This window comes from Scyliorhinus torazame, chromosome 1 (genome assembly GCF_047496885.1).
Source record: "Scyliorhinus torazame isolate Kashiwa2021f chromosome 1, sScyTor2.1, whole genome shotgun sequence".
In the NCBI taxonomy this organism is placed as follows: Eukaryota; Metazoa; Chordata; class Chondrichthyes; order Carcharhiniformes; family Scyliorhinidae; genus Scyliorhinus; species Scyliorhinus torazame.
The window spans coordinates 93,402,399-93,429,272 of NC_092707.1; the positions used below are offsets into that span (position 1 = coordinate 93,402,399).

General features: G+C 46.6%; 1 protein-coding gene across 3 annotated transcripts in view; it reads right to left on the reverse strand.

The window, feature by feature from the left end:
• The window catches only part of LOC140410176 (septin-2), a 260,093-nt gene that overhangs the window by 18,659 nt on the left and 214,560 nt on the right, over positions 1–26,874 (reverse strand). For all 3 annotated transcript variants that reach the window (XM_072498165.1, XM_072498163.1, XM_072498164.1), the window contains exon 12: positions 9,055–9,165. In XM_072498165.1, coding sequence (XP_072354266.1) covers positions 9,085–9,165 — 81 coding nt within the window. In that variant the 3' untranslated portion in view covers positions 9,055–9,084. The remainder of the gene's footprint in view (positions 1–9,054; positions 9,166–26,874) is intronic.

Below are 26,874 nucleotides of genomic sequence, written 5' to 3' on the forward strand. Positions count from 1 at the left end.
GGTGTCGGATATATATAGGGAAATGAGAGACGAAGGGGAGACTATGATGGACGAACTAAAAGGGAAATGGGAAGAAGAGCTAGGGGAGGAGATTGAGGAGGGGATGTGGGCAGATGCCCTAAACAGGGTAAACTCGTCGTCCTCGTGCGCCAGGCTAAGCCTGATTCAGTTTAAGGTATTACACAGGGCACATATGACTGGAACACGGCTCAGTAAATTTTTTGGGGTGGAGGATAGGTGTGCGAGGTGCTCGAGAAGCCCAGCGAATCATACCCATATGTTTTGGTCATGCCCGGCACTACAGGGGTTTTGGATGGGGGTGACAAAGGTGCTTTCGAAAGTAGTAGGAGTCCGGGTCGAACCAAGCTGGGGGTTGGCTATATTTGGGGTTGCACAAGAGCCGGGAGTGCAGGAGGCGAAAGAGGCCGATGTTTTGGCCTTTGCGTCCCTAGTAGCCCGGCGCAGAATATTGCTAATGTGGAAAGAAGCCAAGCCCCCGGGGGTGGAGACCTGGATAAATGATATGGCGGGGTTCATAAAGTTAGAGCGGATCAAGTTCGTCCTAAGGGGGTCGGCTCAAGGGTTTACTAGGCGGTGGCAACCGTTCGTCGAATATCTTGCGGAAAGATAGATAGGGGAGAACAAAGAAGGCAGCAGCAGCGGCCCAGGACTTGGGGGGGGGGGGGGGGGAGGGATGGGGGGGGGGGGTGGCCTGAGACAAGGCAGTTGCCAATTAGGGCTAGTTTTTATTTTTTGTTATTTAATATTTATTTATTTGTTGTTTTTGTTTAAATTTAAAAAAGGTCATTATTATCTGTATTGTTACAATGTTGTGTAAAGGATGCACAATGTACTGTGTTGGTTGACCAAAAATTTTCAATAAAATATTATTTAAAAAAAAAAAACATTATATAAAGAAGAAATAAAAACAAGAATATGCAACATTTCCCCCCCCCCCCCTCCCCGGATTGCTGCTGCTTCTGACATTTTAATGCTCTCCTAGAAAGTCGAGGAACGGCTGCCATCTCCGAGAGAACCCCATCATAGACCCTCTCAAGGCAAACTTTATTTTCTCAAGACTGAGAAACCCAGCCATGTCACCAATCCAGGTCTCCACACTCGGGGATTTCGAGTCCCTCCACATTAAAAGGATCCGTCTCCGGGCTACCAGGGAGGCAAAGGCCAAAACCTCGGCCTCTTTCGCTTCCTGAACTCCCGGATCGTCTGACACACCAAAGATCGCTATCTCTGGATTTGGCACCACCCAGGCATTTAGCATCTTGGACATTGCCTTAGCGAATCCCTGCCAGAATTCTTTGAGAGCTGGACATGCCCAGAACATATGGACATGGTTCGCTGGGCATCCCGCACATCTATCCTAAATCCTAAAGAACTTTCTCATTCTCGCTGCTGTCATGTTTGCTCGGTAGACCACCTTAAACTGGATTAAGCGAAATCTGGCACATGATGAAGAGGAATTAACCCTGTTTAGGGTATCCACCCACTGGCCCGCATCCAGCTCCCCGCCTAGCTCCTCCTCCCACTTGCCCTTAAGTTCCACCACTGGGGCTTCCTCCGCCTCCTGTAGTTCTTGGTAGATGTCCGACACCTTCTCCTCCCCTACCCAGGTGCCGGAGACCACCCTATCCTGTATCCTACGCGGGGGTAGCAACGGAAATGTCACCACCTGTTTTTTAAGAAAGGCTATCTGAAGGCATTTCCAGGGGGCAGATTGAATTTCTCCTCCAGTGCTTTAAAGCTAGGAAAAGTCCAGTCTATGAACAGGTTCCCCATCCTTTTAATATCTGCCCTATGCCACTTTGAAACCCTCCGTCTATCTTGCTCGGGATAAATGTGTCATTGTTGCGTAGTGGGGTCCAAGCTGAGGCTCCCTCCACCTCCCGGTGTCTTCTCCACTGACCCCAGATCCTTAGTGCCGCAGCCACCACCGGACTTGAGGAGTAGCGCGCCGACGAGAACGGCAGAGATGCCGTTACGAGTGCCCCTAAGCTGGTGCCTTTGCATGAGGCCGCCTCTAACCGCTCCCACGTCGACCCCTCCTCCAATACCCATTTCCTACTCATGGCTATATTAGTCGCCCAGTAGTAGCTGCAAAAATTCGGCAGCGTCAGCCCCCCCCCCCCCCCCCCGACTGCCCTCTAGATAGAGTCTCTTTACTCGCGGGGTCTTGTTTGCCCATACAAATCCCGAAATTATCTTGTTCACCCGCTTAAAGAAGGACTCAGGGATGAAGATGGAAAGACACTGGAAGACAAATAAAAATCTGGGAAGGACCGTCATCTTAACGGTCTGCACCCTCCCCGCTAGAGCATGCGGGAGCATGTCCCACCTTTTAAAGTCCCCCTCCATCTGCTCTACTAGCCGGGATAAGTTAAGCTTGTGGAGGGCATCCCAGTTGAGCCACCTGTATGCCTAGGTACCGAAAGCTCTTCTCTACCATCCTAAGCGGAAGCTCTCCCAGTCTCTTCTCCTGCCCTTTAGCTTGGATCACTAACATTTCGCTTTTCTTCTCGTTTAATTTGTACTCCGAAAAATTACTGAAGTCCCTCAGAATATGCATGACCTCATCCATCCCCTCTAGTGGGTCTGAAATATACAGGAGCAGATCATCCGCAGAGAGAGAGACCCGATGCTCCGCCCCCAACCCCCCCCCCCCCCCCCCCCGCCGAACCAACCCCTGCCAGTTCTTTGAAGCCCGCAGCGCTATGGCCAACGGGCTCTAATGCAAGGGCGAATAATAACGGGGAGAGGGGGCACCCCTGCCTCGTCCCTCAGTGAAGCCTAAAATACTCCGACCTCACCCTGTTCGTGCATACACTTGCTATGGGGGCCTGATAAAGTAGTTGGACCCACCCTATGAATCCCTCACCGAATCCAAACCTTCTTAGCGTTTCCCATAGGTACTCCAATTCCACCCGGTCAAAGGCTTTCTCTGCATCCATCGCAGCCACTACTTCTGCCTCCCCTCCTTCTGAGGGCATCATAATAATGTTTAGGAGCCTCGTACATTGGAGTTCAGTTCCTGCCCTTAACGAAGCCTGTCTGATCCTCCCCATCATCCCTGGGACACAGTCCTCTATTCTAGAGGCCAAAATCTTGGCCAGCAATTTGGCATCTACGTTCAAGAGCGATATCGGTCTGTAGGACCCACATTGTAGCAGATCTTTCTCCCGTTTGAGAATGAGTGAGATCGAGGCCCGTGACATTGTTGGGGGAGGCTCCCTCTCTCTTTAGCCTCGTTAAAGGTCCTTAACAGGAGTGGACTCAACAGTTCTGAAAATTTCTTGTAGAATTCTACAGGATGGCCGTCCGGCCCCGGGGCCTTGCCCGACTGCATACTCCCTAGGCCCTTAACAATCTCCTCCAACACTATCGGGGCCCCCAGTCCCTCCACCAGATCCTCTTCCACCTTTGGAAACCTCAATTGGTCCATGAATTGCTTCATCCCTTCTCCTCCCGCCGGGGGTTCTGACTTGTACAGTTTACCATAAAACACCTCAAAGACTTTGTTCACCTCCTCTGGGTCCAAGACCGTGTTACCTTCCTTATCCCTAACTCCCCCAATTTCCCTGGCCGCCTCTCTCCTACGAGGTTGGTGCACCAACATTCTACTCGCTTTCTCCCCATACTCATAGACTGCCCCTTTTACCTTCCTTAGCTGTGCTACCGCTTTCTCTGTGGTCAGTAGATCAAACCCTGCCTGCAGCCTCCGGCGCTCCTTCAGTAGCCCCGTCTCGGGGGTCTCCGCGTAACTCCGGTCTACTCGGAGTATCTCCTCAACTAGCCTCTCTCTTTCTCCGCTCTTTCTTTCTTCTCCCTATGGGATCTGATAGAAATTAACTCCCCTCTAATAACTGCCTTCAGAGCCTCCCAAACCGTAGTCGCTGTTAGCTCTCCCGTATCTTTTGTTTCCAAGTAGTTTTGGATGTTCCTATTTATCCACCCACAAACCTCGTCATCCGCTAGCAGTCCCACATCTAGCCTCCAGAGTGGGCACTGCCCTCTCTCTTCACCAAGTCACAAGTCCACCCAGTGCAGAGCATGGTCAGAGACTGCAATGGCCGAGTATTCCGTCCCCTCCATCCTTAGGATTAACGCCCTGCTCAAAACAAAAAAATCTATACGAAAATAAACTTTGTGGACGTGGGAGAAAGAAAAGAGAACTCCTTCGCCCTCGGCCGAGCGAATCTCCATGGGTCTACGCCCCCCACCTGTTCCATGAAACCCCTCAGTTCATTAGCAGCCGCTGGTCGCTTTCCTGACCTGGACTTTGACCGGTCCAATACAGGGTCAATGACTGTGTTGAAGTCACCCCTCCATGATCCAATTATGTAAGTCTCAGTCCGGAATTTTACCCTGCATGCGTCTCATGAATTCCACGTCATCCCAGTTCGGGGCGTAGACGTTCACTAGCACCACCCGGATCCGCTGCAGCTTCCCACTCACCATTATGTACCTGCCCCCTTTTTCAGCCACAATACTCCCTGCCTCGAATGCCACCCGTTTACTGACCAGAATTGCTACCCCTCTGGTCTTTGAATCCAGCCCCGAATGGAACTGGCCCACCCACCCCTTTCTCAATCTTGTTTGATCTGCGAGTTTTAGATGCGTCTCCTGTAGCGTGGCTACGTCTGCCTTTAACCCCTTTAGGTGCGAGAACACGTGATCCCTCTTGACCAGCCCATTCAGACCCCTCACATTCCACGTGATCAGCCTGGACGGGGGGTTAAACCCCCTCCCCCCCCCCCCGCCATCCCTGCTGACTAGCCATCCCCCTTTTTCGGCCAGCTACGAGCCCGCGTTTCCGCTTACTCGAGCCCTCCCACTAGAGGCCCCCTCCCCACCCCCCGACTCTCCATCTGTTCCCCAAAGATGGCTCCTCTTCTGTCAACAAAGCAGCACCCTCCCCCCATGCAGCCCCCCCCACCCCCCAAGCAGCCCCACGATCCCAATCCCCCAAGTCAAGCACCAGCTTAACACCAACTCTCCCCCCATTACGCTTCCGTGAGTCAGCTGACCCTGGACGCTCCTGCCTCTGTCTCCGATCATCCTGTTGCCTCGTTATTTGGGCCCCTCTCCTCCTATGGAAAGCCCAATTTAACTGCCTTTACAGCCCCCAAAGAATATTCCCCCTCCCCCCCAGTGAAACAAGAAACAAATTCCGGGCGCTAACCCAGCCCCACAAAAGCAGAGAGCATGGCCAGAGAAACAGGGAACAAAAAAGGAAAACATCAAAACATCATGAGGGAATGCATGGTCTACTCCTGTTCCTATGTTATGTGGCGAGACTAGGATTGTTCTCATCAAGGCAGAGAATGTTAAGGGAAGATTTAATAAAGGCATTCAAAATTCGTAGGGGTATTACGAGAGTAGGTGAGGGGAGAAAGTGTTTCCAGTAAGCAGAAGACATAAATTTAACTTAATTTAAAAGAAGCAGGAAATGGAGGGAAATGAGGATTAAAAATTAACTTTACACTGCATGTTGTTACAATCTAGAGTATAGTACAAACTTTTAGAGCTTGTTCGAAACAAATTCAATGGCAACTTTCAAAAGAGAATCGGATATATATCTGTAAAGGGAGTAATTTACAGGGCTATAGTGAAAGTACTGTGGAGTGGGACTAATTGGATAGCTCTTTCAAAGAGCCAGCAATGGCATGATAAACTGTATGGCCTCCTTCTGTGCCATATGATTTAATGATTTCCAAGAAAGACTAAAATTACTGGAATTTCAATTCCACAGCCTAGAACAATGGGAATATTGCTGCAGGTTTTATCTGAAGCAAAACAACATTGTTAACAATTTATCTGACAGCCAGTCCTGTCTGTTAAAATTGCATAGTCATTATCTGCAGATAAAGTAACTCAAACCATCCACACGAAAAGGAAACTGTCCAGAGATACAACATCAAGAATTTGTAATTTGGTGCATTTTGCAAAGTAAACATCAAATCCCGCACTAAAAGAAATTTAAAGGAAAAAAAATCAGACATATCTGTGGGTCCATTTGACCTCTGGCCAGCCCCACAGTTCGAATTCCACAGAACCACACAACAGCCTGATTGGATAGCTTGAAAAACATGCTGAGGTGGAAGCAATTAAACAGAAGCAGTGGGAGGATTCTTTGGGGCATTGTTTAAAATACAACTGACAAGAGTTTCCCCATTTTCTCCCAAGTCTCATATTTTCACATACATTCCTGTCCCAAATTAGAAACTCTGCGGTAGAACTGCACAATTCTAAACATTTATGAAAAAATAAATCATTTTTCACAGCAGCCTTCCAGCTGTTGCTTCTTTGATTGTGCTTTGCAATCAGAAAACTCCATTCAGCCAGCATAGGACAAAATGTTCCAGTGAAGATCTAGCTGTGCTTTTTGATCTGGTTGAAAAAGCTCCGACATTAATCCTCTGGTGTTATACAGCCTTTTCACAAAGCGGAAATGAACACAGACCTTAGCGACAAGAAGTGCCTCACTCTGGCTCTGAAATTCAACATGCTTTCTTCCAAGTCCCTCTGCCCTTCCCAACGTCCAGAGAGTTGGCCTCAATGGCGAAAGATGGCCATTTGGGCCTCTCTCTGGAGGGTTCCAGGCACTTCCTGTTGAGACTGTGGTGGGAGACCAGGGGAACTGTACTTCTATCAAGACATTTTGAGGATGCTTTAAGAAATGGACTTCAGCTAGAGCGGTCACAAATAAAAGAGGTGGCTGCATGTGAACGATTGCTCAGGATTGTCCAGGAGCTGGCTTTATGTCGGAGATTGTTTAGGTGGCTGAACACCCAGAAGCTAGGTTCAGGTGAGTGAGGTTACGAAAGTGCAGTTCCAGTTGTTAAACCCTGATAGCTAGCCTCTAATTCAGTGATCGGCAACTTAGGTTAGTGAGTGGGTCGCATGAGTGGCCCTCCTTCATTTCAGTGGGCTGCAAGATTGAAATCAGGCTTGTTGACTAACCATGGCCCTATGAATAAGATTGAATACATTTAATACATGTTGAATATTTTATAGTGAATTATAGAAGGTGCTTAATTATATATATATATAAAAATAGAACTGCCATCAACTTCAAATGGTAAAAACAAATAAATATTTACACTTTGGACATAGAGGGAGTGCATGGCTCTCAGTCAATGTTGTGAACAATCAGCACACACCTCACTTCAAACTCAAGATCACATAACATCTTCAACTTTGCTCATTGTGTATTAGTGTTTACCAAGCCCAAGATGATTGTTGTTTTCATAGCTTCACACTCTTCCCTTGGAATACAGCGTGGTGTCGGGGGCCGGTTTAACTCAGTTGGCTGGACAGCAGGTTCGTGATGCAGAGCAAGGCCAGCAGCATTCCCATACAGGTTGAGGTTATTCATGAAGGCCCCTCACCTGAGGTGTGGTGATCCTCAGGTTAAATCACCACCAGTCAGCTCTCCCCCTCAAAGGGTGGAGCAGCCTATGGTCATCTGGACTACAGCGACTTTACTTCAGTGCGATGTAGTGGAGCCTAATTAACATTCTGACATGAATACTCCTTCCTTGACTGCAACTATTTTTTTTATACCAGCCGATGGGGTGGTTCATGTTATAAGTAGGCATTTGTCCAAAAGAGACTGAAGGCATCTCCCCCCGCCCCCACCATGAGAGACAATTGGTTATGCAGCTTGAGAGGCACCACTCCAATTCAAGTGCGGGGCATGGTGAGGAGGTAGGCCCCAAGTCTACCTCAGCCAGAATGGAAATCAAATCCATGCTTTTGGTATTATTCTGTACCACAGCCACCTAAACTAACTGGCCCTGGTTATTCCTGTACATTAGGAGAATTTTACAGGCTCCCACAATCACCAGATGTGTGTATTCCCCCTTGATGTCACGTTAACCGGAGTTCTGAGCCGGAGCATTGATCTCCACCCACTGGGACTGTCTAGGACGTGGTTCGAACTCTGCACCTCCTGACCTGGTCAGGCATGCAATCACTAACCAAAGGCTCACTCCTAAATTAAATGGTGGCATGATTTACTCAATATCTGCACCAATGCATGCATTAGACTTTGAGCAGCAAGCCTGTTCACACATTGAGGTCAAGTGAGATTGTTTAATGCCTGAGAGGAGCTGCTGCAGGCCTGTCGCTGCCAACGGGCTCCATCTGATTCACAGAGAGGTGTCGCAGGAACACCATACCCTTGTTTGGAAGTGGAATCATCAGAATGATAAGTCTGGCCAGGATAATTTTTAGTTCCAGTGGTATTTTGGCAAACAAATGTTCTAGATGGGGATAACTTGAATATCTATGAATAGAAAGCTACAGCGTTAGTTAGGCATAGTGTGATTTGGATGAAGGGGGGGGGGGGGGGGGGGGGGGAGGCTAGCACTGGATTCCGTGTAGAAAGGTCTCATGTAAGTGGTACCTCGTGTCCGCTCAAGATTTGAGCACAAATTGAACGGATGCTAACAAGCGCTAAGAAGTAGCTTTAGGGAGGGATTGTTACGTTGTTAATTACGTTAAGTCCCAAAAGACGTGCTGTTAGATGAATTGGGCATTCTGAATTCTCCCTTTGTGTACCCAAACAGGTACCAGAATGTGGCGATTAGGGGCTTTTCACGGTAACTTCATTGCAGTGTGAATGTAAGCCTACTTGTGACAATAAAGATTATTAACTCCGTGTGGTCCCAGAGAAGAATTACTCTCATCCGCAATAGGATACAAGGCTACGAACTAAGTGCTGGGCAATAGGATTGGAATAGATAGGTTCTTGAAGACGGACACTGATCCGATGGGCCTCTTTCTGTGCTGTAAAATGCTGACTTGTCCTTGCTTTACATGCGTATTGCTTCAGTCTTACTGGTTGGAAAAAAAACTATATGAGGATGGAAATCAGAGGAACGAGGCAACCCTGCGCATGGGTAATGGCCAACAAAATGACTGGTGGGACACACTCAGAACCCAGATAGGCTGCATGTGGCCCCTGGGTTGCAGGTTGCCCACCACTGCTCTAATTATAATTCTTTCAGCCTCAGAATAGGGTTGAAGAACTCTTACCTGTAAATAGAAGCAGAGCTGGTTCATCACTCAGTGTCCATCTCCATTATCTGCAGGCTTCATTCGCATCTGTGCCTGCATCTGAGCAATCATTTCCTGCATTCGGCGCAACTGTGAGGAGAAAATAATTGTGTATTTATATTACAATATTATTACTGCACAGCTGAATAAAAACACTTGTTCAAGGAGAGCAATGCCACAATTGCGCATCAAAATAAAACACCCTACTCATTTCAAAAAAATTCAGCAGAAAAATATGAGGTGTGTGCTGTGTTCCATGTGCAGACTCACATTTCACCTCATTTTTTATTGAAAAATATTTTATTGAGGCATTTATATATTCACACATTTCACATCATTAACCAGGCAGTTTTATTTGAGTCTCCGGTGTAAACACTACCTCTGATTAAAAAAAACAACCCTCAATAAATGGTGCCCAGTGAGAACAGAACAGTATCTCCCAACTTCTTCTGAATATATTTGCTGTTGCACATACTCTGTGTAAACAAGCAAAATGATGAGCTTTAAAAGGCCATAATAGGGGGGGGGGGCAGTGCAGGACCTGAGAAAGATCCTTTTATACTGAAACCAAGCACTATGCATCCTGTGCAGTACACAGCCTATGCTTTTAAAGGGCTGAAAATAGTTTGGTGGAGTGGATTAGCAGTTTTAATGGATTTGGATAAGCAGCTTCTGTAGACTGTAGCTCACCTCTCAAGCAGAGGTTTGTAGATCACAAAGTGTCAATACTGGAGGCCTGAGACCTCTTGTGTATTTAGGCCATTTAACAGGAGGCACATTTACTGTTGAAACATTTATTTTCAGAATCACTTCAGACAGTTCTCAAATAGTTTGGGAGACATTCTTTTAAACATCTTGTCCAGCCTTCAGTTTCTTATGTCCAACATTGATGTTTTATTGGCGAGATCGTATTAATGAGCAATTGCTTATTCTACGACATAAATTGCAATATGTTATATATTTTTTAAATGTTGTGCAGGTCACAATCTCAGTTTAAAATAATTAATGTAAAGTCCCAAATATATTTATAGTTGAGTGGTCCAAGATGGGTTGAGCATATCTGGAACAATATGGAGATACCGATGTTACTTGGTGAAATTATTTGAGCTCGCAAGGAGATGCAGTCTTGATCGTTATATGGAGATGCTGGCATTGGACTGGGGTGAGCACAGTAAGAAGTCTTACAACACCAGGTTAAAGTCCAACAGGTTTGTTTCGATGTCACTAGCTTTCGGAGCGCTGCTTCTTCCTCAGGTGAAGAACTGTACTGTGCCATGCTCCAGAAACATATATATATATATATATAGACAGATTCAAAGATGCCAGACAATGCTTGCAACGCATTCCAAGCATTGTCTGGCATCTTTGAATCTGTCTTTATATATATGTTTCTGGAGCATACCTCTCCATTCACCTGAGGAAGGAGCAGCGCTCCGAAAGCTAGTGACATCGAAACAAACCTGTTGGACTTTAACCTGGTGTTGTAAGACTTCTTACTGTTGATCATTATATTACACCAATAGAACTGATCTCCGAGCTTGAATGCAGTCTTGGCACTGTATTATGCATTCATATTCAGATGGAAATCAAGCACACAGTTCATCTCTGCCAGAGTAGCTAACTACTGTATGCATGTAACTGGCTACCATTGAGTTTGTGCCGAGTACTGGTCTCCAACTTTGCTCAGCATTCACACTCTGACAGTACTGTGCCATCCAGTGGTAAGCACTGCCAATCACTTGAGCTGCTCGTTCCCGCCCTCCCCCGCCCCCACACTCAGCCCTCTCCTGCAAGGCTGCTGAACACTCACAATGAAATTAAATTCCAGACCACTGACTGAGAATATTTAATTCTGTCCTCAGCAGGCAAGCCTGTACAGCCAGTGAGGAGTAAAAAAAACTGCAGAATTCCCAGAGAGCTCTCTGAATAATTACATGTTGCACAGATCAGAACAAAGAGAAATGGAATGGATGGGTTCATCGGGCCTGATATTAGACACATAGCCAGAGTAGATATATTTCTTGCAGATGGAATGGCAGATTAGATACGGAATGATTAAATAAAAAGCAAGTCAGTATGATTATCAGCATTACAGCACAGCCATTAGGACGACGGAGTGTTCACACATCAGCTAGATACCAAGCAAGAGCTGGCACTACATAGGGATTGCAACATTAGTGTGAGAAAAATTACAATTAAATCTGAAAGAGAAGCAATGCTTGTATAGGGAAAAAAGTCCTCAATCAGGTTTGTCCCATGAGATTCAATGCTTTACTGCTGTAAGGAATTCCTTTGAATAGCTAGACTGAGGTGCTAGTGGCACCCTGCAATTCAAATATCATGTAAAAATCTGGGTCTTCAAATGAATACCCATTTGCAGCTTGTGCCTGGTCATCTAGATCATAAAACTTTTGTGCGTTTTTATTTTCCATTTGAATTTCTAATGCCTCAGCTTTGCACTATTGCTTTTCTTATGCCGCTAGCTTTTTCTCAGTTTTGAATTTTATGGATTGGTTGACTTTGAAACAGTTGCTCCTGCTGATAGATTGAGAATTTGCCCCTCAAATGACGTGTTAGAATCATTATATGCATCCTCATCGTGCTCCATGGTCCATAACATAAACAGAAATGGTTCAGAGATTGGCAAGAGCCCACTGTGGAATTCATAATCCCTATGCGGAATTCATCGTCCCTATCTGTAACAGGTCAATTAAAAATAGGGGCTCTTATTTATAATTTGAACAGTAATTGGTCTAAATTGAAACATTCTCACCCCTTGCATTCTGTTCCAAAAAATGATTTAAAACAACAGATTATTATCCCCAGTTTTCAACAGGTCAGATGCAGTTAACACTACAATGTCCACATTAGTGTGGAGGTTACCGGAACAGATCACAAACTGTAGCTATTCAATGCAATTCAAATAGAGTTTTGTGGAAAAGTGTCAAAGGCATCGCTGAGTACATTGAGGGTCGGAGTTTTGATTTTGAAGTTGTTTTTGCTTTTTCAGTGAATGCCAGTGCTGTGAGGCTGGTAGAGCAAAGAAAGCTTATGGATGGAAAGTGAAATAGAGACATACACCTGCAGAGCATATGTGGAAGAAACCTTTCAAAAAATACCACAGGAGTCAACGGGACCGTTTCCAGACATTCGTTTGTAGTCAGCAGGAGCATAGCTGAAACCAGATTGAACGGTGTAGTTACCTTGCAGCTCAGCTAATGCTGCAATACTGAAATGTAGATAAAGAAACATTATTATTGTTAGGATAAAGAACAGCGGGCAGCATGCTGACGCAGTGGTTAGCTAGCACTGCTGCCTACGACGCTGAGGACCCGGGTTCGATCCTGGCGCCGGGTCACTGTCTGTGTGGATGTTGCACATTCTCCAGGTGTCTGCATGGATTTCACCCACACAACCCAAAGATGTGCAGGGTAGGTGGATTGGCAGCCCCAAATTGCCCCTTAATTGGAAAAAATAATTGGGTACTCTAAATTTATTTAAAAAAAGATAAAGAACAGCAAGAGGCCAGAAACCCAAAGTACTCTTGCCTTCCTGTGCTAGCAGGCTCAATGCACACGCTGGCTGACAGAGCAGGATATTGACATTTTTCTTACACTTCTGTATGAACCTCCTCCACCCTCTGGGGAAAAAAGTTCCAATCACAACTTTTAAAGCACTGCGCAAGTGCAAAATTGTTCCTATGCCATTGCTCATCTATTGCCACCCACATTGTGCAATTCTCAAGCGTATAAACAGCCCACAACACCAAAGGTCATCAGCACATAGCAGTCTGTTTTTACTTGAAGCAACCGCTATAATATAAAGACAATGTCATTTTCTGTAAAACAGTCCCGAAAGCCTACATTAAATGATTTAACGTATATATGCTGTATAGAAGTCGGATAGGTTCTGGCAGTGCATGATGCGAGTTCCAAGTGCTAGGAAAAGGTATATAAAACCCTGCTGAATTCAATATTTTCACACAATAATCAACTCTTACCTAACAGAACAAAATGAACTTCACACACATACTTACATACACATTGTCCAATGCTTTTGAAGCACCAGGAGGCTGCCATTACTGTTGCCTCATGTACACCATAGCGGAGCTCCAAAGGCACCCCTGTTGTGTCTTATTTGCTACTGGAGGTGCAGAATTCTGCCTCAAGCAAAGTACTTGCACAATGCCTTTGACAGAAAGTTTAAAGACTGTAAAGCTACAGGACACCCATTAACATATTAGGCCAGGTCTGCCATTTTCCATCCGGCTGCAACCTCAGCCAATTTGGCTTAGAATTTATTTTCTAGAATGCGGGCTGACCTTTCACCATCAAGAATTATACTTGTAGTATTTGCGACACCATAAATGGGACCGACTCAGCATCATAGGATTAAGGGGTTTAAGATCCTTTTTTTTTTCTTTTATAAATTTAGAGTACCCAATTATTTTTTTCCCTTTAAGGGGCAATTTAGCGTGGCCAATCCACCTACCCTGCACATCTTTGGGTTGTGGGGGGTGAGACCCATGCAGACATGGGGAGAATGTGTAAACTCCACACAGACAGTTACCCGAGAGGGTTTAAGATCCTGGGGGATCTTGACAGGAGTAATGTGGAAAGGATGTTTCCGCTTGTAGGAGAAGCGAGAACTAGGAGTCACAATTTAAAAATAAGGAGGCGAACATTTTAGACACAAAGAGAAATTCTGTCTCAGGGTCATGAGTCTTTGGAACTATTTTTCTCAAAAGGCAGTGGGAGAAGAGCCTTAGATTATTTTTTAAGGCAGAGCTAGATAGATTCTTGATTAACAAGATGAGACGATATCGGGAGTCAGCAGGAATGTGGAGTGGAGGTTACAATCAGATCAGCCATGATTTTATTGAATGGCAGAGTTGGCTAGAGGGGCTGAGTGGCCTACTCCTAATTCATATGCATGTAAGTAAGTCATTCCGAGTCTGAGGAATACTAAATTTGGGTTAGAATATATAGCTGCAGATCATTTGTCAAACAGACAAGAAATATTGCAAAGATTTAAAAATAAGGCCCATGTGGAAGCATTGGTAGCTGGAAGAGCTGGGCAAGGACAAAAAGACAAGAGTTTGGGATTTCGAGAAGCAGAGGTTTTGGCCACAGTTTTCCAGATTTGCTGATATTTGTGAGGTGAGGAGTGCTGCTGAGAAGTCAATCTTTGAGGTGAAGATGCCAGTGAAGGTTTCAACGCTGGAGAGGTATCATCAGCCAATGGCCAGGCAAAAGAATGGGCCATTGTTTAGCAATGGAAGGGGTTGCACAGTTCAGCCTCAATCTAAAAACTGTGCATCACTGGGCTCAAAAAAGCAACTAAGAATGTAGTCGACAGTTTTAAAACCCTACACAGGATAATTGCAAATCTGTTCAAGACTAAAGACTGCTTTTCAGCAGAACAAGGATTTTAACGTAACTGCAAAGAGTAAAGGCATGAATTATTGACCACAGTGATTTGGAGGATTGTGGCGGCATGGTAGCACAGTGGTTAGCACTGTTGCTTCACAGCATCAGGGTCCCAGGTTCGAGTCTAGCTTGGGTCGCTGTTTGTGCGGAGTCTGCACGTTCTCCCCGTGTTTGCATGGGTTTCCTCTGGGTGCTCCGGTTTCCTCCCACAAGTCCCGAAAGACGTGCCTGTTAGGCGAATTGGACATTCTGAATTCTCCCTCTGTGTACGTGAACAGGCAGCGGAGTGTGGCGTCAAGGGGATTTTCACAGTAACTTCATTGCAGTGTGAATGTAAGCCTACCTGCGACACTTATAAAGATTATTATTATTATTCAAGTATGACGGGATAAAAAGTGTTGAGAATGGTATCCTTAAATCCAGCAAGATTGCTGGTTTAGCTCACTGGGCTAAATCGCTGGCTTTTAAAGCAGACCAAGGCAGGCCAACAGCACGGTTCAATTCCCGTACCAGCCTCCCCGAACAGGCGCCGGAATGTGGCGACGAGGGGCTTTCCACAGTAACTTCATTGAAGCCTACTCGTGACAATAAGCGATTTTCATTTTCATTTCATCATTACTGGATTTAATCAGCCTTTTCTGTCTTCTTCAGTTGGGGTATCCCACTAACTGGGGCAGGTTCTGCATTGACCATGGTTTACTTAGTGATGACCAGGTCATTGTTTTACAGTTTTACATTCACCATGCATTATGGCCACAGCTAGCTGAAATTCAAAAGAGACATATAGCACAACGTCAGCCTCCTGAAACTACCAATCCAATTTCTAAATAATGCTCGGCACAAATGGCTCCTCACGAACAACATTCTGCAAGAACTTGTGTGCAACCGAACATGATCCCAGCAACTCCTGAGAATTTGCAATTCCCCAATACATTACTAGCTTCATGACTTCACTTTAAATGCATGAATCAAAAAGTTTTCATCAACTGATAATGATTGAAACAGGTGAAATAAAATGTATTTGCAAGAAAACGACACCAAAGCCAACAGTACCCACGCTCTAAAAATAGAACTGGCTGCATAAGGAGAACATGTGTGTATGAAAGATGCAAGACATTTGCCTGGTTTTGATTTTGTTAATAATTAAACCATTCATTTCATGTTTTGCACTTGCAAGTCAGTATTTTAGTGCATTCAGGTGCCACATCAATTTTCATGCTGCAGTGCATTATATGAATTCATGGAAAACAGCATAGAAATTAAAGCATCGCATGAAACTGCGGAAAATTGTACTTACTGTGAACACCCATAAATGAACAGAGCAGGTTTACAAGAATCGAAAAATGCCAACCTAACTGCAATGAGTCAGAATTGAAGTTAAACTAATAAGTTGTTTTTGGGGGGGCAGTGGTGTGATGAAGGTCAAGGGTGGGAGTAAAAGGGATGAGGAAGAATTCTATGAACCAGTTTCACCCCCATTCACAAAGGCTTTCAATCCTTCACATGTCTGCAGAGTGGTGGCCTCTCAATCACTGCACATTGTATGCATCTCTTTTACCCTCCCACTGCAAACGGCCAGGGGGCAGGCTGCTGAAAAAGCAAAAAATGTTAGAAATACAGTTAGTCAACAAATTCCGCTACCTGGGGATCCATAGGCCATGGCTGGACATGGATCCACAAGTGGAACCTGACCAGTCGGCGGGGGGGGGGGGGGGTTTAAAAGGGACCTACAGAGATGTGATGTACTCCTGCTTTCCCTGGCGGGGAGGGTGAAGGCGATCAAGATGAACGTCCTACCCAGGCTCCTCTTCCTGTTCAGATCCATACCTAGCTACATCTCCAAGGCCTTTTTCCAAGCAATAGACAAAATGATTATGGCGTTTGTGTGTGTGCGTGTATGTGGGGGGGGGGGGGAAGAATCCCTAAGACAGCACTGCAGAGAAGAAGAAGCAGCATGGCAGGCCTGGCCCTCCCAAACTTGCAATATTGCCATGGTCGACAGAGTGAGTGAGGAGTGGGGGAAGGAACCAAACACGGAATGGGTAAACATGGAGGAGTCCTCCTGTACATGAACGATCTCCGGGCCATCTCCACGACATTACTCCCATCCTCAAGAGCAAAACACTCAACTAGTCCAATGGTAGTGGCAACCCTGAGAACCTGGAACCAGATGAGGCAGCACTTCAGTCTGACTAAAGTGTCCACCATGGCCCCCATAAGTGGCAACCACAGGTTTCCACCGGCCATGCTAGACGCCAACTTTAAGAGGCACTGACGGTTGGGGGCTTTTACACAGGGGACAGACAAGCAATCCTAGAGGAGCTGACGGAGAGATTGGAACTACCGAACGGACATGAACTCCGTCATTTACAAGTCCAAAACTTTTCCGCAAGGAGACAAGGTACCCAAGGGCGCTGAGGCACACAATGTTGGGAGAAGGTACTGGACACGGACAGTTCAGAAAAGGGGAACTGTGGGGCCACATACAGACGACTGTTAGAAAGGACGCGTTTCCCACTGGATGAAACAAAGGGAAAATGGAATGAAGAGCTAGGGACGGAAATAGGATGGGGACTATGGAGTGAAGCACCAGGGCCAACTCCACCTTCTCTTGTGCAAGGTTAAGCCTCAAGCAGCTAAAAGTGGTGCACAGAGCACACCTGGCAATAACCCAAACGTGTAGGTTCTTCCGGAGTCAGAGGATAAATGTGACGAGTGCCAGGGAGGTCGGGCCAATCATGCCCACATGCGCTGGGCATGCCCCAGACTTGTCGGCCTCTGGACAGCCTACTTCGAAGCAATGTCCAAGGTTTTGTGGGTGAGGGTGGAGCCGTGCCCGAGAGTGGCAGTCTTCGGGTATCAGACCAGCCAGAACTACATATGGAGAAGAGGGTTGATGCTCTTGCCTCCCTCACTGCCCGCCGGAGAATCCTGCTCAACTGGCGATCAGCAGCACCACCCCCAGCTGGAGACTGGCTGGCAGATCCATCGGAATTTCTCCACCTGGAGAAGGCCAAGTTCATCATCCAAGGGTCTGAAGTTGATTTCCACAAGGCGTGGGGGCCATTTACCAACCTGTTCCGAGACCTGTTTGAAGAACAACTGATTTCATAGAATAGATTTCATAGCACTTACAATGCAGGAGGCCATTCGGCCCATCGAGTTTGCACCGGCCCTTGAAAAGAGCACTCTACTTCAGCCCACACCTCTACCTTACCCCCACACCTCCATCCTATCCCCGTAATCCCACCTAACCTCTTTTGGACACCATGGGTAATTTAGCATAGCCAATCCACCTAACCTGTACATCTTTGGACTGTGGGAGGAAACTGGAGCATCCGGTAGAAACCCACGCAGACACGGGGAGAACATGCAGACTCGGCACAGACAGTGACCCCAGCCGGGAATCGAACCTGGGACTCTGGAGCTGTGAAGCAACTGTGCTACCATGATAGAGCAGGCGGGGGTGGACACACGGGAGCCACTGGGAGCACTGAGAGCAGACAGAAACGAGAGGCGGGTGGTGGTGGTGGGGGGGGGGGGGGGGGGGGGGGGGGGGGGAAGAGAGAGAGACCAGAGGAAACACCAAGGGAGAGGTCAGAGAGTGACTGACACAGGAACCAGTGGGCCCAACACAAGGCCACACGAAAAATAACTCTCAAGAAGCGTTCAGACAACAGATGGGGAAGAGCAGAAAAGGGAAGGGAGCCAAATGACAGGGAGGGAAGGGAGAAGGAGGGCACTGCCCACAGACAAACACCGAACAACCACCAGTGGTGAAGTAAAGGGCCTAGGATAAGACCCGGAAACAGCAAAAGAAGGGAAGGAAGGGGGCCGCGTTGCCAAGAAATAACATGTAAATTGTAACCATCTCATTTATCTTTGATTTGATTTATTGTCACATGTACCGAAGTAAGTGAAAAGTATTTTTCTGCGGCCGAGGAACGTACACAGTACGTACATAGTATACAAAAAGAATAATCAACAGAGAACATTTACCAACCTGTTCCGAGACCTGTTTGAAGAACAACTGATTTCATCGAATAGATTTCATAGCACTTACAATGCAGGAGGCCTCAACAGAGAAATGGTACATCGACAAACAATGATTAGTTACAGTGTGGAACAAGGGGCCAAACAAAGCAAATACATGAGCAACAGCAGCATTGGGCGTTGTGAATAGTGTTCCTACAGGGAACAGATCAGTTCGAGGGGGAGTCGTTGAGGAGTCTTGTAGCTGTGGGGAAGCTGTTCCTATGTCTGGATGTGCGGCTCTTCAGACTTCTGTACCTTCTGCCTGCCTGGTGGAAGGGGCTGGGAGTAGGGGTGGCAAGCTTGTGTGATGCGTTGGGCTGAGTTCACCACATTCTGCAGTTTCTTGCGATCTTGGACCAAGCGGTTGCCATACCAGGCTGTGATGCAGCTGGATAGGATGCTCTCTATCGCACATCTGTAGAAGTTTGAGAGAGTCGATGCAGATATGCCAAATTTCTTTAGCTTCCATAGGAAGTAGAGACGTTGTTAGGCTTTCTTGACTGTTGCATCAACGTGAGTGGACCAGGACAGACTGTTGGTGATGGTGACCCCCAGGAATTTAAAGCTATCGACCATCTCCACTTCAGAGCCATTGATGCAAACGAGAGTGTTGTGGTGATATACATCACTGTAAGTACACAAAGTGTTAATGTACATACACTACACCTAGGTAGACACTAGAGGGAGCACGAGAGACATGACACACAGACATTCAACCAACAGGTCAGTAAGATAGGGCACGACCAATGGGCAGTCACGATACACATAGAGGTGACACTACCACAGGAGGGCATTACACCAACCCATATAAAAGGACACATCACACATGCTCAGTCTCTTTCCAGTGGAGACACCGAGTGAGTACAGACAGGGTTGATTGAAACACATCACACCCACCACGTGGATTGTAGCAGACTAGTTTGTCAGTCTGAGTAGCTATAGAAGGATTAACAGTAGAGTCGAATCCAAGTAGGAGAATCGTTAACAGTAATAAATGTGTTAAAGCTATCTCCAAGTCTGAACCTTCCTTTGTCAGAGTGCACATCAAGGAAGCAGCTTTTGCTACGTCAAGAGCAGAACAAAACAAGTGTGTGTCATGCAACGCTTTCTGAAGTCGATGATCAGTTCCTTGGTCTTTCTGACATTTAGAGAGATGTTGTTTTCGGTATACCATGCAACCAAGTGATTTATCTCCTTCCTGTAGTCTGATTCGTCGTTGTTTGAGATACAGCCCACCACTGTCATATCATCTGCAAATTTATAGATTGAGTTGGACTTAAATCTTGCCACACAGTCGTCATGTGTGTATAGGGAGCACAGTAGAGGACTGAGCACACATCCTTGCAGGACCCCGGTGTGGAGGACTATTGTGGAGGAGATGGTGTTGCCTATCCTGACAGATTGCGGTCTGTTGGTGAGGAAGTCAAGGATCCAGCTGCACAGGGAGGGGTCAAGTCCAAGATTGCAGAGTTTGGATATTAGTCTTGGGATAATGGTGTTGAAGGCGGAGCTGTAGTCGATGAACAGCAACCTTACATAGGTGTCCTTGTTGTCGAGGTGTTCGAGTGTTGATTGCAGAGCCAGGGAGATAGCATCTGTAGTGGACCGGTTGTGGTGATCGGCAAACTGCAGTGGATCGAGACCGCCTAGGAGGCTGGCAGTGATCCGTCTCATGACTAGCCGCTCAAAGCATTTCATGATGAAGATATCTGCGAATACACTCACCAGCTGGTCTGCGCAGGCTCTGAGTGCTCGCCCAGGGCCCGTCGCTTTCCGTGGATTCACTTTCAAGAAGGCAGCTCTTACTTCTGAGGCTGTAATAGTGGGTATGGGTGTGTCCAGGGCTGTTGGTCTGGTGGCACTGATGCATTGGCTGACTGCTCAAAGCGGGCATAGAACCTGTTCAGATCATCAGGTAGGGATGCTTCAGCCCCAGATATTCTGCCTTGCCTTGCTTTGTAGCCTGTGTCGGCCCTGCCATAGTCGTCGTGGGTTAGTGTTGTTGTACTGGGACTCTAGTTTGATGCGGTTTTGTCTTTTTACAAGTCTGACGTCGTACCTGAATTTCTTATATAGGTCAGGGTCGGCAGACTTGAACGCCTCCATCCGGAACTTCTTCAGGGAGTGAACCCTTTGGTTGAGCCAGGGTTTCCGATTGGGGAATACCCGTATTGTCTTCTTTGATACACAGTCCTCGACACACTTACTGACGAAGTCTGTGATGGTGGTTGTGTACTCGTGGCCCTGCCATAGTCGTTGTGGATTAGTGTCGTTGTTCTGGGACTCTAGTTTGATGCGGTTTTGTCTTTTTGCAAGCCTGATGGCTTTCTGTACATCGTACCTGGATTTCTTATATAGTTCAGTGTCGTCAGACTTGAACGCCTCCGTCCGGAACTTCAGCAGGGAGTGAACCCTTTGGTTGAGCCAGGGTTTCCGATTGGGGAATACCCGTATTGTCTTCTTTGATACACAGTCCTTGACACACTTACTGATGAAGTCTGTGATGGTGGTTGCGTACTCGTCCAGGTTAGCTGCCATGGTCTGGAATGTGGACCAGTCCACAGTCTCCAAGCAGTCGCGGAGGATATCCTCAGACCAGCACTGCACAATTTTCTTGACTGGCTCAGCATGCTTGAGTTGCTGTTTATAAGCCGGCAGTAAGAATACCGACTTGTGGTCAGATTTGCCAAAGTATGGAACGGGTCTTTGCACCTCTGGTGGGGCAGTAGATATGTTGATGGAGTTTGGGTAGGACCTTCTTTATGTACAGTTTAAAAATGTGAAACTTTAATAAAAATATTTTTGACAAGGAAATAGTTATTTATTTAATTTGCCAGTATCCAAATGAATGTCACAATAATTTGAGTGTAACATCCAAAGACTTCTGCTGTCTTCCTCTCTCAAATCCTGACCAACTTGCATTTGTCTTCTTCTCAAATTTCTGATCTTCGGTATTCATCTTTTTATTCATCCTTAATGTGCCAGTCTCAATTTAGTTCGTAGCACAACTAACTCCAAATCATTTTGAAATCCCATTCTGGAGGTTAGAGCGCAAAATCTAGACTGACACTCAGTACAGTACTGAGGAAGTACTGTACTGCTGGAGACAAAGCCCCACCAACCTTCTCAGGTGGACAGAATAATAATCTTTTTATATATAATAATCGTTATTGCCACAAGTAGGCTTACATTAACACTGCAATGAAGTCACTATGAAAATCCCCTAGTTGCCATACTCCGGCGCCTGTTCAGGTGCACCGAGGGAGAATTCAGAATGTCCAAATTACCTAACAACACGTCTTTTGGGACTTGTGGGAGGAAACGTGAGCACCCGGAGGAAACCCACGCAGACACTGGGAGAACGGGCAGACTCCACGCAGACAGTGACCCAAGCTGGGAATCTAACCTGGGTCCCTGGTGCTGTGGAGCAACAGTGCTAACCACTGTGCTACCGTGCCACCCGCAGTAAAAAACCCACAGCACTATTTGACAAGCAGAGCAAGGTGCCCTGGCCAAAATTATCCCTCAACCAACATCTAAAGGAACAGATGGTCTGGTCACCTGTCTCGTTGCTGCTTGCGGGAATTAGTGGTGTGTAAATTGGCTGCAACGATTCCCACAACAATGTTTATGTTTCAAAAGTAATTAATAGGTTGTAAAGCCCTTTGGGACATTGAAGGCATGAAAGGCACTATCCAAGTGCAAATCTTTGTCTTTTCTATCTGTACATGTATACATGTAACAACTTCTACATATATATATATTGCATAGTGTTTTTAAGGTGGCATAATGTCCAAAGTCATTTCAGAGAGGTGTCACACTTTCCAAGGGAATCCCTTACATCACCCTCATATCTCCACCGTTTACAGAAGGAAGTGGCCCTCCAGAACAGCTCCGTCAATGGAAACATTTATAAAAAACCTAGAGCTTGCACAAATCAAAATAAACGCTGGTCCCTAATAAGAGATGCTGCTATTTCAGAGTTTCTGAGGTAGTAACTTGGAGTTCAACTGCATAGAGCCTGCAGTGTGCATTTCTAAAAATAGCCTATAACTAGAGGAAGTTCGCCCCAAACTATTGAAAATTTCCAAGTTACCCGTGTGGTAGTCAGCATTGGTCTGCAGGACAAATGGCTTTCTAAAATGATTCGACAAATACCATATAAACAGCTGCAGTTCAAAAATGTTGCATTTTTATAAGGAAATTGTGTAAAAATGGCATTGAACTTGCGCTGTTTAGACCTTGAGGCATTCACAGAAGCTGCTGGAGCCTAACCAACCCAATGAAACGGAAGTACCTGACCTGCTCTTGCAACCACTGCAGAGGCTGAGTATTCTCAAGCGAGCAACTCCTCGTAACTCCCCAAAACCTGGCCACCATCCAGAAGGCACAAATAAGGAGTGTGATGGACTACTCTCCACGTGCCTTGGATGGGTGCAGCTCCAACAACACCCAAGAAACCCAACACCATTCAGGACAAAACAGTCCTCCTGATCAACACCTCATTCACTCACCATCTTAAGCATTAATTTCCCCCACTATCAACACACAATGACAGCAGTGTGCACTATCTACGAATAAGATATGTCCTTCGATAGCACCTTCCATACCCACAAATTACCACAAAGAAGGACAAAGGCAGCAGGCACTTAGGAACGTCCCACCTGCAAATTCCCCTTCAAACCTCACGCCATCCTGACTTGGAGTCATATTGCTGTTTCTTCACTGTTGCAGCAGGATCAAAAGCCGAGAACTCCTCTCCGACAGGCGACAGAACTTGAGGATTGTCGGGCTGCCCGAGGGCATTGAAGGAGCAAGACCACGGAGTACGTGGCAAAGATGTTTGAGTAGTTGGTGGGGAAGGGGTCTTGACTGCCCTCCTAAAGTGGACGGGGCCCATCAGTCATTGAGGAAGGAGCCAAGAGCCGGGAAGCTGCTGCGGGCAATCTAGTACGGCTCCATTGGTACCTGGACAAGGAAAAGATCCTGAGGTGGGCAAATGAAATGCGTGCGTGCAGCTGGGTACCCATACTGTCCAAATCTACTGGGACTTGGGAGTGGAGCTGGCAAAAAGGGCCGGGTTCAACAAGGCCAAGGCTGCTCTTTTTAGGAGCAAAGTGCAATTTGGAATGATGTACAGGCTTGCCTGTGGGTCACGCATGGGGGTAGAGAACAATATTTCAATATGCTGGAGGAGGCTATTAACTTTATAAAGGAGCATGGATAGGGAGGCATTTGAAGGTTCTGGGTGGGTTGACTTGCATGACTGAGTTTGGGTAGTGCACTTCCTATTGCTAGTTTAGTTTTGTTGTTTTTTCTTGGGTTATCCGTCTGTGTAATTTTGTAATATCTGCACCCAGAGTGTGGGGCGCAGGCCGTGGGAGTATTAAAGCAATTGTTAGGAATGATGAGGGAATGGATTGGTTTGGGGTATACGGTTATAAGTAGCAGGGGCAGGAGAGGAACCCGATCAGACTGATCACATGGAATGTGAGGGGAATGAATGCGCCAATTAAAAAATCTAAGGCGTTCGCCCATTTAAAAGTTTGAAATCACGAGTGGTCTTTTTGCAGGACACTCTCCTGAGGATCAGGGATCAAAAGAGGCTGAGGAAAGTGTGGTGAGGGCAAGTGTTCCATTCTGGACTTGATACAAAGACGAGGAGAGCCGTGATGCTTAGTAATAAGAGGGTAGCCTTTTCAGAGGGCAATATAGTGGGGGATTGGGGGGGGGGGGGGTGGAATGGGGGGTGAGATACGTGATGGTGAGTGGGAAGCTGGAGGGAGTTCCTGTGGTGTTAGTGAATGTGTATGCTCCTAACTGGGATGGTGCAGAGTGCATGAAGAAGGTGTTGGCGAGGTTTCCGGATTTAGATACACATCGGTTGATTATGGAGGGGGGGGGGGGGGGGGGAGAGGAGGAGGAGAGAGAATTTAATTGCATGCTTGACCCTAGGCTAGACTGGTCGTGTCCCAAATCCCTGAATATATCGGGGGGTGGCGAAGGAGTTGCTTGGATTCATGGAGCAGATGATGGGGGGGGGGTCCATGGAGCTTCGGCCATCTGAGAGAGGAGTTCCCTTTTTCTCGCATGGGCACAGATTTTACTTCCCGATTAACTTCTTCATTTTGGGGAAGAAACTGCTCCCAGGGGTGGTAGGCTCAGAATACTCACCGATTGTCACATCAGACCGCATTACTTGGATCTGTGCTAAGAGAAGGGGTACACCCAGTGATCGCCATGGAGATTAGATATGGCATTGTTGGTGGATAAGGGGGCTTGTGAGGATCGTGCGGTTATAGGATCATGCATGGAATTCAATAAGAACAAGGAGTTTCCTCCCTCCACCTTCTGGGAGGCATTAAAGGCACTAATTAGGTGGGAGCTAATATTGATCAAAGCCCACAGGGAGAAGGTGGAGGGGGGGGGGGGGGAGACACACCGAGATTGTTGGAGGCCGTTCCGGCAGTGGATTGCCAATGTTCAGCCATCCCACAGGAGTTGTTGAAGGAGAGAATGAAGCTTCAGATTATCTAGTTTGAACTGATTTTGACGGGGAAAGAGTTTGGCTAGTTGCGTCGGGCATGAGGGGTGTTCTATGAGCATGGGGAAAAGGCCAATAGGTACACCAGCTCAGACGGCAAGTGGCTTCGAGGGAAATTGTTCACATAAAGGACATGGGTGGAGGGGGGTGGTCTCTGGCCCAGGTAAGGTGAATGGGGTGTTTGAGACCTTTTACTGGGTGCTGTACAGGTCTAAGTCTCTGGAGAGGAACTTGGACATGAAACAGTTCCTGGATGGTCTAGATTGGGCTGAAGGAAGTGATGAGTTGCATTTCTTCCATGCAGCCTGGGAAGGCTCCGGGCCGATTCCCAGTGGAATTTTATAAAAAATTTGCGATGGAGCTGGGCCTCATCTAATGGAAATGTTCACTGGCTCGATAGTCAGAGGGAGCAGCTATCCACATTGGCACAATCGATCTCTCTCATATTGAAAAACAATAAGAATCGGAGAAGTATGGGTCTTATCAGCCCACAATTAAATAAGGGTAATGACAAAGATATGGGGGAGGAGCTGTTCTGAGTTGATTGGAAAAGGAGCCTTCTGGAAATCTAAATAAATCACACCCACTGGGTCTCCTTTGTCTAACTTCCTTGTTATTTCCTCAAAGCACAGATGACGGTGGGACAGCAATGGCAGGAGTTTTTGGGAATTATTCGGGAGGCACAACAGAAATTCAACTCAAAGAGGAGGTTCTGGGGTAACTGGAAAGGTCTGAAGGTGGATAAATCACCTGGACCGGATGGACGACATCCCAGGGTTCTAAAAAAAAAGATAGCGGAGGAAATTGTGGAGGCATTGATGATCTTCTTTCAGGAATCACTGGAAGCAGGGAGGGTCCCAGAGGACTGGAAAGTGGCTAATGTAACACCGCTGTTCAAGAAGGGAGGGAGGCAGTAGACAGGAAATTGTAGGCCGGTTAGCCTGACTTCAGTCTTTGGTAAGATTTTAGAGTCCATTATTAAAGATGAAATCGCGGAGTACTGTAGCCACCTGGGTTGGCCAACTCCCAACGTAAAATGGAGAACAGCAAAGGCTGAAGGGAAATTCAGCCAACACAGGCAGAAACTAGCAGGTGCAAGTTTACTGTGTATTACTCTGCAAAAGCCCAGACAGCATTGATACAAGCAGCCATCTGCATAATAATGTAGCAGCCATCTACATACTAATGAGCGATCCCGGGAACAATCAAAACATTTGAGGTAAACAAAGCCAAGCCAGACTCCTCGGCGCCAGCAGGAGCCAACACAAAAGAGGTTAACGGACACCTAAAGACCGCCCATCGATCAGGGAACCGCCCCAGTATTGGAGAAATCGAACCAAGCGATTGGAACGAAGTCCAATCACTTGAAACCAGGTACGGGGTCCGCCCCGAAAGGCGGGAAGCCCCTGGGGACTATAAAGTAAAGCCCCCAAGTTCAAATCGTTCTCCTTGACAGGGCCACTCAGCAATGCGAACCAACCCTTGACAGTGACCTGTTCAGCTGCCGCCAAAAGACCATAAGTCTCAAGTCAACGTTCGCTACGAGATAGGCGCTCCTAGCTACCAGTCCATACCAGCTTTTGAATCCCGCAGACTCAGAACCCGAACGAAAGGCCATTTGTTCCCTTGACCTGATGGGCCAGTCCGAAGCTACGTATAGGCCTGTTAGTTGTAGAAGTAGCTTAGAAAGTAGCGTTTATGCATGAGTAGATTTGACTGTGTGTAAATAAATGTGCTTTGATTTGAATCTTACTAATTGGTGTATTGAGTTATTGATCATTACTTGAACCT